The 13247-nt window shown below is 60.3% G+C and overlaps 2 protein-coding genes across 5 annotated transcripts; one reads left to right on the top strand and one right to left on the bottom strand.

Annotated features, from left to right (window-relative positions):
* The first annotated feature begins 27 nt into the window (after positions 1-27).
* RNF25 (ring finger protein 25) lies at positions 28-7116 on the top strand. 2 transcript variants are annotated; one of them, XM_075431139.1, is made up of 10 exons: positions 28-86; positions 177-251; positions 342-444; positions 528-595; positions 1311-1380; positions 1507-1578; positions 2323-2463; positions 3258-3347; positions 3704-3838; positions 3960-7116. In XM_075431139.1, the coding sequence occupies exons 1-10, from the start codon at positions 49-51 to the stop codon at positions 4668-4670; spliced, it is 1503 nt and encodes a 500-aa protein (XP_075287254.1). In that variant the 5' UTR covers positions 28-48; the 3' UTR covers positions 4671-7116. The 2 variants fall into 2 exon arrangements, with proteins under 2 accessions (XP_075287254.1, XP_075287255.1); XM_075431140.1 differs by lacking the exon at positions 3258-3347.
* Positions 7117-8574: 1458 nt separating this feature from the next.
* On the bottom strand, positions 8575-13238 carry BCS1L (BCS1 ubiquinol-cytochrome c reductase complex chaperone). Of its 3 annotated transcripts, none has more exons than XM_075430077.1 (8): positions 13175-13238; positions 11955-12335; positions 11562-11701; positions 11251-11445; positions 10798-10861; positions 10224-10393; positions 9679-9796; positions 8575-8980 (listed from the first exon to the last, which is right to left on the bottom strand). In XM_075430077.1, the coding sequence occupies exons 2-8, from the start codon at positions 12272-12274 to the stop codon at positions 8728-8730; spliced, it is 1260 nt and encodes a 419-aa protein (XP_075286192.1). In that variant the 5' UTR covers positions 12275-12335; positions 13175-13238; the 3' UTR covers positions 8575-8727. The 3 variants fall into 3 exon arrangements, with proteins under 3 accessions (XP_075286192.1, XP_075286190.1, XP_075286191.1); XM_075430075.1 differs by having other exon boundaries at positions 13079-13210; XM_075430076.1 differs by lacking the exon at positions 13175-13238 and adding an exon at positions 12474-13054.
* Positions 13239-13247: the final 9 nt, after the last annotated feature.

The following is a 13247-nucleotide window of genomic DNA, read 5'->3' as shown; positions in this document are numbered from 1 at the left end:
GTGCGCCCTCACTGCCGTTCCGCTTCCGGTTCCGGGGCGCGGGGGAAGATGGCGGCGGCCGGTGAGGAACCGGAGGCGACGGACTGGTAACGCCCTACCCCGTCCCCCTCCCCCGGTCCCGGCGCTCCGCACCCCCGGCCCAGCGGAGCCGGCTGACCCCCGCCCGGTCCCCGCAGGGCACTGCCGCCGGAGGTGGAGGTGCTGGAGTCCATCTACCTGGAGGAGCTGCGGGTGGCGCGGGGCCGCGGCAGGTAAGACCGCACACACCCTCCCCGCCCCCCCCCCCCAGTCCCCGGGCCCGGGCCCGGCGCCGCCGGCCCTCACCTCGGCCTGCCCCGCAGGTGGGAGCCCTGGGAGATCAGCATCACCCTGCACCCCGCCACGGCCCAGGACCGCGACTCCCAGTACGTCCGCTTCACCCTGCTGCTCTCCGTGCCCCCCCAGGTAGGCTGCCGGCCCCCCGGGCCTCCCCGCCTTCCCGGTTGCGCTTGGAGTGTTTCTCTTCTTTTTTTAACTTTTTTTCCTAGTATCCCAACAAACCTCCGGAAATCTCGATCAGGAACCCGAGGGGGCTGTCGGATGAGCAAATTCAAAAGTGAGTGCCGGGAGGTTGGGGAGAGGGTGATCTTTTCCTCTGGAGATCCAGAGAGCGAAACTGGTGGAGAAACTACCTCACAAATTCCTGTGGCTCCCCGTGCCTGGTTAGCAGGTGGATACAGGTCCCTGAATCCCCTTGTCTTAAATCTCCTGAGAGCCACTGGTGCTGAATTTGAGACCGAGGGGTGCACCCTGTGGTTGTTCCCCTGTGGGCCCCCTGAAATGTCATCTAAACCTCCTGGGCCTTTGAAGCTGCTTTGGCAGAGGTGAGACTGAACCGAGTCCTCGGGCAGCCCCTCGTTGCCTTCGTGCTCCTGTCCATGGTGCAGCGGAGTGTGCAGAGAGAGCCTGGTACCTGCCGGCAGCACAGGAGCAACGCGGCTCCCACCAGACCTGCTCAGGGGCTGCGGTCAGATAAACGAAGCCTGAGATTCACCAAAACTGAATGGTGCTGGGTGAGCTGGAGCCGAGGCGGCCAGCAAACTGCTCTTGCAAGTCCTCTGAGGACAAAGGCTTCCTGCGCACCGGCTTGCAGGGAGTCGGGAGAGCACATGAATATGTGTGTGCACATGTGCCCATCCCACGCTGTAGGCAAAGCCTGAAGGCCAGTGCTCTATTTCTTCTTCCTGTCATTGTGGCAGGGTGACAGGTACATGGGGCACTGAAAAGGTGTGGCTAAATTTGTGTTAAGCCTTTCTGCTGCTTTGCTATAGGATTTCCCAGACCCTCAGAAGTGTTGCTGAAGCCAGGCTGGGGACCGAGGTGCTCTATGAACTGATCGAGGTGAGAGGTGGGGAAGACTGGGGGCGACCAGCCACAGGCACTGGTCCCTGACTGCCCGAGGGGCGGGATAGCCCTGCACTCAAGGCCAGGCTGGTGACTGAAATGTTTGCTTTAATGCTTCTGCAGAAGGGGAAGGAGATTCTCACTGACAACAACATTCCTCATGGCCAGTGTGTGATCTGTCTTTATGGGTTCCAGGTAGGCACGTGTCCTCTGGCCCCAAAAGCTGGCTGGGAAGTGAGGCAAGAGAATGGGGAGCCTGGGGCTCAAAGCTTGGGATGTCAGCCTGGGACTGGGGTGTGCCTCAGCAGCTTTGTGCCCCCCTGGTCTGTAGGGGATCCTACTGAGCGTGAACCTTCCTAAGGCAACACACGCTGCTCTCCCTGTTGGCCTGAAGATAACTGTCTACAGCAAAAGGGCATGGGGCAGTGAGTGACAGCAGAGCATCTCCAAGGGAGTGGGTAGGGTCTGGGGATAGTTGCTGGTGCATCTTGGCTTCGCTGTCTTGGTCAGACTTCACCTGGAGCTCAGCACACGGGTGGTCGGGAGGGATGGGAACCCATCCGTGTGGATGCTGAGGTCTGTGAGAACAGGGGAGCTTGCCTTGTCTGGATTACAAGGAGAGGCGATGCCTGCCTAGGCAGGAGAACACACTGGTGGGAGGATTGCTGCTTACACAGGCAGACGTGCAGAGAAATCAGTCACAAAACCCCTGCAGCTTGACATTAGGATTGTTTCTCACACTCGGAACAGGGAGCAGTGTCCCAGTAAGAGCTGAGGAAGTAGAGGTGAGAAGCCCAGCAGATGTTATGTGTCTCTGCCAGCAGTAGCAGGAGTTCCCTGCTGCCAGTGCTCACATTGGAGTGAAAATCCCCTTCATCTGGGGAGGCTGCGCAGCCCTGTGCTCAGAAACCCTTTACAGCTGTGCTTTCTCCTCTACAGGAGAGAGAAGCCTTCACAAAGACCCAGTGCTACCACTACTTCCACTCCCACTGCCTGGCCCGCTATGCCCAGCACATGGAGGAGGAGATCCTTATGCAGCAGGAAGAGAGAGAGCAGCACCTGGTACCTTCCTCCAAACAGGTACCGAGCCCTGCACAGGCCCTCATGACGTCTCTGTCACTCCGTTTGGGACACGGAGCGAGGGCTAGCCTGACCCGGCAGCACTGTCACTGTAGTGCCCGCGCTGAGGATCAGGGCGGTGATTAGACCAAGTGACCTCCAGAGGGCCCTTTCCAACCAAAATTACCCCATGAGTTTTTAGTACTATAGCAGTTGGTTTATGGGATCCCTGGGTCAGCGCCTGCTGTGTGAGGGGGCAGGGGGGTTGCATTTTTGGGCATCGGGAATCACAGGAGTTAGGAAAGAGAGCTCCTTCCATAGTCCTTGAACTGCAGAGGTTTGCAGCAGGATAAACGTGATCACCTGCGTTCTGGGGTGATAAAACCTGCCCGAGCAGGTGCTGGAACAGTTGTCAGCCGCACAGCAAACAGTGCAGCTGAGCATGAAACAAGTCAAAGGCTCCTTCCTGCAAAACCCTTGCAAAGAGGCGCTGCCTAGATGACACGCTCCACTTTGGAGTGGGGAAAAATAGATCCTAGCCTAAGGAGGACTTGAGCCATACGTGCTGACAGAGGTGGTCTGCGCAGCGGTCAGCCAGTGGGGCACACATCACAGCGTGCCTCGTGGTGGAGACATCTTTCGTGGCAGTCTTTGAGACACCAGGGTGCTTTCGTGCTGCTGGAACCCCTCTGGGCTTCCCTGCCTGGCAGAAGAGTGAAGAAGGCCACCCTGTTCCCCCTCCAAGCTGGGGATCATCTGCCAGCGTGTGGGCTGGGTCGCGGCCGGGTTGGGTGTCACCTCTTGCCTCCCCGCAGGAGGTCGGCGTGCAGTGCCCCGTCTGCCGGGAGACCCTGGTCTACGATCTCTGCGCTCTGAAGGCCGCGCCGCCCCCACAGCACCCGCTGGTAAGAGGTGGGGGCTTGTCTGCCCGGCTGCGCCCGCTCGCTGGGTGGCTTCAGCTGGGCCAGCGTAACAGACGGGTGAGCACCCACTGCACGCTCTCAGGTCCCGCTAGGCAGCCCATCCAAAGGGCCATTCATAAAACCTAGCAGGGCATCTCCTGATTGATTGGTGTGTCCACAAAGGTCAGGCTTCGTTGTATAGCCCTGAGTTTTCTTCTCCTAGACCGTGAAGTGACCTCTGTATCCCGTGTTCTTTGTGTGATCAAAGGAGGGTTTGGGGAGTAGCTCTTAGCACTGCCGCTGCCTACCCGTGCTAGATGCTGAGAGAGCCCTTACCCACCTTCCTTTCTGCCGCTCAGGAGCCGTACAGGCCGGACGCCAAGACGCTGCAGCACCAGGAAGAACTGCGCTTAATTTTCAAGAGACAGCAAGAGAAAGGGGGCATCATTGACCCTGAAGCAGAGAGGAACCGTTACTTCATCAGCCTCCAGGCGGTATGGCACCGGGGGCAGAGAGCTGGCGAGGGGCGGGCCCTGGAGTGCAGGACCGAGCGCCACTGTCGGCTGCCATGGGGCTGCCCTGTTCCTTGCTTAACTGGTGGGTTCTTTCTTTCAGCCTCCAGCTGCTGTGGATCCAGGCCAAGCAGCCGCTACCTCTGAGCCGCCGGTGAGTGCGAGCGCTGTGGACGCGCCCCAGGCACCCAGCCAAGCCTCGGCTCCAGAGCCAGCCGGGGCAGAACCCGGGCAGCCCGAGAGGCCTGCTGTGCCTGGGGAGCAACTGAGCAAGAGGGAGAGGCACAGAGGGGAGAGGCCAAGCCCCAGAGGCCAGGGCAGGCAGTCATGCAGCGGCTGGCAGGAACCGGTAGAAGAAGCCTATCATCTGCTCCACGGCTCCCGGGGGCCCAGGGGCTTCAGCCGGAGACCGGAGCGGAGACCTGGTGGGAGGCACAGCCAGGAGTTTCCAAAGCCTCACAGCAGAAGCAGGGCTGCTGCCTTGGCTGAAAGAAAGGAGTTGTGGCCTGAAGACCCCTCACCAGTAACCGAGGCCGTGGACTTGAAGGAGGAGCACCATGATGTGGAGAGATGGACCCCGGAGGAGGGGGCCAAAGCCCAGGGCAGGGAGAAGGAGAACCTGGCGTTCAACCGCAGCAACCACAGAGCAGCTCCCAGCTGGCAGGGCCACCACAGGCCCTGGGATTGCGGGAGGTGGGAGAGGTCCAGAGTCCAGGAGCGTGGTTCCTACCCCAGAGCACCAAGGGGGCGAGGGGTGTTTAGGCCCAGTGGACGACGAGAAGCCCATGTCCTTGAGAAGGAGAGTGGTTCCTAGCAGGAGTGGTATGGGGCTGGGCTGGGGGAGGGAAGGGCTGTTTCTGGGGAGGACAGTGAAGGCTGTGGTGAAGCAGTATCAAGTAGGCACCGTACCCCTTGGGAGGGAGGAGGCAGTTGGCATGTGGCACAGCTTGGGACAGGCAGTGTCTCCAGGATACATGCAGAGTGAAGCATACTGGCGTGAGTGACTGGCCATCACCAGCACTGGAGAAGCTGACTCCTGACGGATCGTCAGCCTTGGTCTCAGAGAACCCAGGGGACAGAGGAAGCCTTGACCGGGGACCTGCAGCCATCATCCCTGTATGTGAGCTGCTAAGAAACGTGCGCACCTACAGAGGAAACAGAGCTGGAGTTATGGCAGGACCTTCCCTGGCAGCCAGCATCCCAGCCGAGCCGTGGTGGTGCCAAGTGATCAGGCTGTGCCAGGGCAGCAGCCTGGAGCTCAGCTTGCCATGTCCCCCCAGTCCTCCTCAGAGCGCCTTCCCAGCTGCTGTCCCTGTCCCTTGGAGACAACATTGCTTCTCCTGTAGCCCTGACCGCTGTTCAGCTGATGGGCTTGGCCAAGCAAGTCCCCTTTGTACGACAGGACCTTTCCCAGTCCCAGCCAGGAGAGCTAAATCAAGCTTTAGTCAGCACATTGACAGGTCAGGGCTGTCTGGTGGCTCAGGCTTCGGGTTGGCTCCTGCTCTCCCAGGAAGCCTGAGTTCAGCTGGAGCTCCTGCCCTGTCCTCCCGCTGCTCTTGTGCAGGCAGAAGCTGACCAGGGAAGAGCACTTGGCTTTGTGACCTGTATCTGTTGGGATTCCCCTCTAAGGCCAGGCTGTCTCTTGGAGCTTCCGACAGCCCGAGTGAAGACCTGCCCCAACACTTTGGGTACTCTTACCCTGCTTTCATTTTCAAGCTGAGCTTGCTTCAAAGAAATGAGGATTTGCTGTTAAAAATAACTTGGTGCAGTTCCTTCTGCTGCTGCTTTACAGATTTAAACTGTCCCACTCTAGAGCCGTGACGGGCGATCCCAAGCCTCTGAAGGGGGACACTGCTATTAAATTAATTCGCTGGGTCTTCAGAGCCTGCTCCCTTTGTTTTTGCTGCCCTCTCGCTCCTGTTTGCTGTTTGGAGCGTAGATGTTGATCCCTGGTATTGCCCACTCCCCTCGCTGCTCACTACGCCCGGGGCCAGGGCAGAGACCTTCGTCTGGCACTCCTGGGCGGTGGGAGGGCTCCCCAGCCCCTGCTTTGCCTGCCTGCCTCCCTCCCTGTAAGCTGTCTGACTCACCCAGGCGGTACCAATTCCTTCACACTTGTTTGTGCCTTGTCCCCCACCTCTCTTTTGGCCACACACGGGTTGTTATCGTCTTCCTCCTGCTGCTGAGTGCAACAAGGGCCATGCTGTGGTGGGCTTGCCAGAGCTTCGGGTGAGAACCCTGGGAAGGCAAGGGCTGCGAGCCGGCTGGGAGGGCGTTTGTGCTGCATCTGCCTGGCTGATCCTTTGGCACATGAAGGGTGCACAAAAGCTGTCTCTTGAATGGGTCTTCCTCGCCTGCTGCCCTGCTCTCTCCATGCCTGGCCTTGTCCCAAAGGGCTGGTTTAACCCTCTGCCCAAGGACCTGCCATGCTTTACATTTCCAACACTGGCCTGTTTTCTACCCTAATGCTCTATAAGGATGTTTTGCACCTCCTTGGTCTGATTCTACACTACCTGGCCTGGGGATCTGAGAGCAAAACGTTGTACCCTGCTGGGGATGAGGGTTGAGCACTCACTCCTTGAAGAGAGCCCTAGTTTTTCTCCAGTGCTTGCTCTGTCCTTGTTCCAGCTGGTTTCTAGGTCAACAGTCTGTCCACACTTGGATGAGAAGGTGTAAACTTTATCTGACATTGGTGCTTGTTCTGCTGCCTTCTGCCTTCACTCGTGAAGCCACTGTGCCCCAAGAAAGGCGTTTGAACATGTTGTGAAAGAAACATGAAGGTCTCTGCTCCTCGCAGCAGCTGAAGCTCCTTGGCTTCCTCCAGTGAGCCAGGCTTACTCTCAGCAGGAAAGTGCTGTGGCTGGTGTTTGGAGCATGGGAATTCAGCCATGGAAGTCAGAGTGAGCGAGGACTTGTGTAACTTCAATCAAATGCCCAACATGTCGGAAGGGAGGGGTTTGTCCTGCGAGTAGGGATTTAGGAAGGGCTCTCACCTTTCTGACTCGCTGCTGTCAGCCTGGAGCAGAGGACATTTTGCAACAGCGTGTGGAAATGAATTTGGGTTAAACAAAACAAACCTCTGGGTTGGAAGGGAGGAACGGAGCCTGCACCCTGCCATGGGGCTCCTCGTGTGGTGTCCACCTGTGTCACCCACCTACCTCACAGGGCTGTTGTGAGGCTTCACTGGCAAAACCGCCCGGCGCGGGCAGAAGGGTACTGGCAGAATCTGTAGCAGTAACACTATTAAAAGCAAGCAGAGTGACAGATGTTACCTGTCCTGTCGTGTGGTGGCATCGGGGTGGGGGTCCACGTCCCCTCTGGCTCTCCCTCACCCCCTCCCCATCCTCCCAAACTGCTGCGAGGCATTCGCCAGCCACTCACTGGCCAGTTTTGACCCCCAGCTTTGTGAGACCAGGCTGGATCCGAGCCGTCAGCCTCTGCGGGATGGACGAACACGGGGTTTGAGATGCCAACAGCAGCACCCCGCTCTGGGAGCTTCCCCGAGTCACTGGAGAACCCCGCTGTGGCCACAGGATCAACCCTCCGCTTGCAGAAACGTTTCTGCTAGTCTGGGGTGGCATCAAAGCAGCGCCCGTTGGTGCTGGAGTGCAGCCGGGTGGCAGCGGCTGGGGCCCTTCGTATCCCCCTGTGCTCTCAGCTTCACCTGTGGCCCTGCAGGGCAGAGCCCAGAGGAGGGCTCAGCAGCGACCCAGCAGTTTGGCTTGGGCCTGGAACCAGCTCCCCCAGCCCTGCCAAGGTGATGCAGCCCCCGAAGTGAGGACATGAACACGGGGCTGGCTGACCTGACCCCTGGCTCCACGGTGCTGGGAGTGAGATGCAGAACCTGCCTGCTTCTCGATTGCATCTCAGGCACCTGTGGCTCTACCAGCCCATCCAGCACTTTTGTTCCTGGCAGGGAGGAAGCCTGGCGACAGGAAGAAGGCTGCGAGACTGCCAGCAGCAGGCCAAATCCGTCCTTCAGCCACACAGGGCCTCTCCTGCTGGAAGGAGAGGAGTAGGCACCTCCAACAGGGATTTCTGCACCTCGCACTGGCCTGGCTTGGCTGCAGAAATTCACGTTGGGGTTAACATCAAGCTCTTGGGAAGGTATTCTGTAACGAGCCAAGGCCTCTCATCTGCCCCCACACGCAGGCCCGCAGTAGCTGCAGGGCCCCACATCTCCTCCTCTGGCAGGAGGGACTGCCATGCCCACCCAGGACTGATGCCCAAGCAGATCTGCGACTTGGCGTCGCAGCCCGGCAGGGCACAAGCTGTGGCACCAGCCTGCAGCCCAAGGGACAACGAGCTGTCTCTTGGGAGCTGCTTTTTTCAGAAACACTCTGGATTTGCAGTACTGGCTGTGCCAGGCCCTGGTTAGGAGGGCTCTGGCCCAGCAATGAACAGGCAAAGGGACCAGAGAGCCAAGAGCCACGTTGTGCACTTTACAGAGGATATTCACAAACCAGCGAAGACCGTTCTCCCTTCAAAGGCCAGCAGCTCTTTAGCAGAGCAGCACCCCAACGTCCTGCCCCAGGGAAATGCCTCTGTGGGCCACCCCAGGCTGCCCCAGAAGGAAGGAGTTTCATATCCAGGAGCCTCAGCAGCTTACAGCAACCCCAGCCGGAGGCACGCGTCGGTGAGCAGGGCCAGTGCAGCAGCACCCAAGTCTGGGGAGTGGCAAGAGCCGATCCCCTCTCCCTGCTGTAAGGCTAGAGCTCTGACTCTCCGTGTGTTTTAATAAAAAGCCAAGACCCCGGTGAGGAGAGGTGAACAGAGCTGGCCTGCGTGGCTGGGCAGCTCCACGGTGTCCCCGGGACGGTCAAGTCCTTGTCACAGTCCTTGCAGCGCAGCAGGGGAACGCCGGCCCCTGGTCACAGCAGGATGGAGCGTATGTTTGAAATGGCTCCCTCAGGGTCCGTCTTGTAGAGCATGAAGTGGCCCTGCACCTGGGCAGCGCTGATCTGCTCGGAGACCGCCAGCGCCCGCTCCGCAAACCGCTCGGCGGTGGCCAGGGGCTGCTCGGGGTAGAAGCGCTGGAACATGCAGGCGAGCTGCCAGCGGGAGCAGTGGCCCACGTACTGCTTGAGATCCACGCGGCCAGGACGCACCAGCGCCGGGTCCAGCCTGTCGGGAGACACGGGGGTGCCCCGAAAACCTGGTGAAAGCATCTCTGCAGGGTGGGTCCTGCGGGAAGCCCCCCCCCGCCCCACTCTAGCAGAGCCAGCCTCCTGTCTGCAAGGTGCTCTGCACTGCGGGATGGTAAAGGCAGGGAAGAGGTTTGTCCCTTGGGGCTCGAGGGGAGAAATCAACCCAAAACAAGCGAGAGAGCAGGGGAAGTGCTGGCTCCGGAGGAGGACAAGCATGTCCGGGGAAAGAGCTCTGCCCACCTCTATCCCACGAGCAACCTCTGAACAACCCTCTAGGCCCGCCCGGTCTGGGGCGAGCCAAGCGTGCCCCGGCAGCACCTGCCCAGGTGCCACGCGCCCAGCTGCCTCTGCCCACCCAGGGGGCTGCACCCGGGGCCAGCGTGTCACTCACAGCACGGCCACAACCCCAAAATCCACAGATGCCCACGGGCAGGAAGCTGGCACCTCTCCTGAAGGGCACAACCGTGGTCTGAATGGCAAGGAAGCATCTGAGGCTCCAGCAAAGGGGATCCCAATCAGCAATCGTGAGATTTGCATCCCGAGGGAGGATTTGGACAACCTGAACCCCCAGTCCTCACGCCAGAGGATGCACATGGCCCTCCATACAGGTCATCAACACGGAGCAAGGTTTTCCTCTGCCACCCTCCCATTCCCCTTCCAGAGGGCAGCTCTGACCTGTCCACGTAGTTGGTGGTCATGAAGACAATCCTGGCCTCTGTGGAGGCCACACCATCCAGCGCGTTGAGGAGGCCGCTGAAGGTCAGGCGCCCCATGCCTTGGTACACAGCTGGGTCTGGGGACAGAGGCGTCCGAGATCACATCCATCAGCCATGCAACCCACACAGTCCCGTGGGCCAGCTCCCTGTCACCTCAGGGTTAAGCCAGGCTCCCCACACTCCCCTGCCTCTCCCTGGCTGGCAGCATTCGCTTCCCCTGCCCACCTGCACCCCTGGGAACCCAAAAAGAGAATGACAGGGAAAGCCACCTCCTCCCTCATGCTGAAAGCAGCAGGGCAGAAGTGTCTTTGCCTGAGGACAAAGGACCCAGATCTCCCTTTACACAGCCTGGGGCGAGGTCCAGCTTGGGCCCCGAGGCCTCGGAGAGCTGCCCACTCCTGGTCTCTGCTGGTGCGGCAGAGCAGCCCGGAGCCCAAACCTGTCCCCAGCACAGCCGGCAAACCTCCCTCCCGCCGCTGGCCCCGCAACAGGGGCACCGCTCACTCTCAGCAGCGAGGTCCCGGCTGACGAAGGCAGCGTCCACGTCCTCCAGCAGGATGATGCTCTGCTGCGGTGCCACACTCAGGAGGTGATTGAGCCGGTCATCGGAGAGGCTGCGGTCACTGAGGCTCAGCAGGCAGATACTGTACTGCAGCTCCCCAGCCAGAGCTGTGCTGGGAAGGACACAAACCACAGGGGTGAACCACAGCGAGAAAGCCCGGAGCAGAGCAAGAACAGGATCTCCCCACCCAGCAGCACGGCAGAGGGCAGAGGCACCTTTCCCTAGTGAGTATCAGATACGGGGGTGGCTGGGAGCCCCTGCTGGGGGTCAGATACAGGGGTGGCTGGGAGCCCCTGCTCAGCCCGCTGTGCAAAGCAAGGGCGCAGGGGGCTTGTCACCCTGACCTGTCACAGTGCCAGCAACGTGAACGCTGCTGACACCAGGCACCGTGCAGGAGGCACAGCCCACTCGGGCATTTCAAACCCAAACTCATCCACCCCCTCTCACCAGAGACTGCTGCGCCCCAGAGCAGGCAGCCGGCAGAAGAACTGCTGTCAGCCAGCTGGCAACACTCACATGAAGCTGCTCTTCCCACAGCCGGGAGGACCGTACAGCAGGTAGCCTCTTCGGTAGGGGATCCCTGGGAAGACAACGTCCTTTCAGGAACCAGCGGGGTTGCTCTGGGCTCTCCCCCAGAGCAGCAAGGCTGTGCTGAGCACATCATAGAAGAAACACCAGGGGAAGGCAAGCAGCAGGACAAAATCTCTCTGCAGCCGTCTCCAGAGAGGACCACGGGCATCCCCCACCCCACAGCAGCATCGCAGGAGCAGTGAACTCCGTGGATTATGACGGTTTCCAGGACTGGATTAAACCAAGGGGAGTTTGTCCCTTTGCAGAGCCAGGCCTGACCTCAGCACCCGAGCTTGCTTATTTGCAGGATGTGCCCAAGACGGTGCCCACAGCCATGGCTGCAGGGGGGTAAGGACCAGCGCTGGGCACGATACAGAGGACACCACGCCGCAGCCTTGCCTCTCTCGCTGTACCACTTGGGGTTGTCGATGAACTCCTTCACGTCCTGCACCAGCCTCTCCGACACACCTTCCTCCAGCACCACCGAGCTGAGAGGCCGACGGCGGCGGGGGAAGCCAAACTGCCGCCACTCTGCTCCCATGGCCGTGTACATGATCGTCCTCCCCTCCTGCTGCTGCAGCGCCAGCTCCCGGGCTGCAGAGAGAGGCAGAGGGGACAGTTGGTAGGGAAAAGGATCTCTTCTGGAGCCCTGGGCATCTCCAGGGAGTGGGGCTGTTCCCAGCAGGGCCCCACGCAGCTCCCCTACAGACCTTCCTGGAGGATGTTGAAGAAGATCTCCCGGTTAGTGCCCAGCGCAGTGAAGGTGACGGACTCCCAAGGGGTCCCTGTGTTCAGATCAATCATCTGCTTCTCCCGGTTGCGCTCGATGCGAATCCACTTCCTGCGATACCTGGGGCGGGAAGACGGGGCTGGGGGACAGTGGTCCAGCACCACTCAGCTGAGCCAGCCCGGGTCATGCGTCAAGGGGAACACTCATCTCGGGTAAAGAAATCACTTCATGCTGATGAACACAGTCTCCTCTCACTACTCTCCATCTCCTGCCCTAATCCAGACCCAAGGAAGAGGCAGGATTCTCTCTGTGCCTCCAGGGCCCCTCTGACGAGGGTCAGTCCTCAGACTGCTTTCCCTCTGCCCTCGCTTACCAGATGAAATGGTTCCCAGGGCTGGGGACAAAGTCGAACTTGGTGCTGACGCGCCCGCTTTCATGCTGCAGGTACGACGTCTCGACGCTGAGGTGCTGCGTGTGCTTGGCGTGGTGGGAGATCCAGTTCAGCAGCCAGTGGTAGCTCTTATCCTTGCTGGGCACCTCCAAGGTGATCATGTAATGACGCCTGAAAGCCACCAGCCCGAACTGGGCCCCTTTCCGGGCCAACGCCAGGGCTGTGCCCACCCCGACAAGGCCAAACCCAGCCCCAAAGTACGGGTTGTCCTTCAGTGCTAAGACGAAGTCAGAAAAGGGCATTGTGGGAGGTTAAGCGGCTCCTTTCCACAGCATCGTCTCTGCGCTCTGGAAACAACCCTGCCTGAAAAGAGAAGGACTGAATGGCAGCGGGGGAGATGGCGGATCGCCCGCAGTTGCCTGGCCTTTACCGTGGCCAGTTCTCAAGGCAAAAGGCAGCCTGGCACATTCAGATCCCCCATGCCCGTGCTTATCTGATTACCAGGGGTTCAGACAGCTGCTGGCCGCAGCAGCCTCCTCCCTCTCTGCAGCCTCCAGGTGAGGGGGTCAGGAGCTGGAAGCTCTCAGGCCAACAAAGGAGCATCTGCCACTTCTTCAGCCATGACAACAAGCCCAGAGTTTTACATGGCTGTATTCTTTAAGCAGCTGGAAACCACTAAGCACTGCAATTACTTCAGGTTTATTTTTTGAAAACGCTGAAGCGCTTCCCCAGGCCAAGTTCTTTGCTGCTGGCAATGGCTGGGGTGGAAGCAGCGTCTCCGTATCTGGATAAAGGGCACCAGCCACACACTTTGGAGGCTTGAAGTCTCTCCATCTGCCTCAGCAGGGGTCTGTCAGTCACAGGGGATGAGGGGCAGCCTCCCCCGACGGACGGACGGACGGACGGATGGACAGATGGGCTCTTCTCCCTCAAACGCGATCCCGCCTCCCCCGGAACAGGGGCTGACCCCGCAGCAAGGCTCGTTCCCCGGGCACAGCGTCCCCGGCCCCACGGGACGGCCTCGGGCCCACAGCAGAGTCCCTGCCTCGCACCGGGGCCTTCCCCCCCCCCCGCAGCCGAGCCTCAGCCCCGCGGCCGGAGCCCACCTTCCCCTGCAGGAGACCCGGCCCCACAACAGGAGCAGGGCCCGGGCCCAGCCTTAAACCTCGTCCGCCCCACGGCGAGGCCTCCACTCCCCTCACCGCCTCCCGGCGCCGCTCTGGCCCGCGCCGCGCCGCTCTCTATGGTCCCGCCCCTCACTTCCGCCCAGCGCCG

Source organism: Opisthocomus hoazin, chromosome 9 (genome assembly GCF_030867145.1).
Source record: "Opisthocomus hoazin isolate bOpiHoa1 chromosome 9, bOpiHoa1.hap1, whole genome shotgun sequence".
NCBI lineage: Eukaryota > Metazoa > Chordata > Aves > Opisthocomiformes > Opisthocomidae > Opisthocomus > Opisthocomus hoazin.
The sequence above is the reverse complement of the archived record's forward strand: the minus strand, read 5'-3'. Positions and strand labels throughout refer to the sequence as shown.

What these genes read in the sequence shown, in the direction of transcription:
- RNF25 (XM_075431139.1), top strand. Translation starts at nt 49, where the DNA reads ATGGCGGCGGCCGGTGAGGAACCGGAGGCGACGGACTG. An exon ending in GTGGCGCGGGGCCGCGGCAG is followed by an intron (nt 252 to 341) that starts GTAAGACCGCAC and finishes CCTGCCCCGCAG; the next exon opens with GTGGGAGCCCTGGGAGATCA. An exon ending in TGGTACCTTCCTCCAAACAG is followed by an intron (nt 2,464 to 3,257) that starts GTACCGAGCCCT and finishes GCCTCCCCGCAG; the next exon opens with GAGGTCGGCGTGCAGTGCCC.
- BCS1L (XM_075430077.1), bottom strand. Translation starts at nt 12,274, where the DNA reads ATGCCCTTTTCTGACTTCGTCTTAGCACTGAAGGACAACCCGTACTTT. An exon ending in CTTCAACATCCTCCAGGAAG is followed by an intron (nt 11,446 to 11,561) that starts GTCTGTAGGGGA and finishes CTCTCTCTGCAG; the next exon opens with CCCGGGAGCTGGCGCTGCAG. An exon ending in CAAGTGGTACAGCGAGAGAG is followed by an intron (nt 10,862 to 11,250) that starts GCAAGGCTGCGG and finishes TTGTCTTCCCAG; the next exon opens with GGATCCCCTACCGAAGAGGC.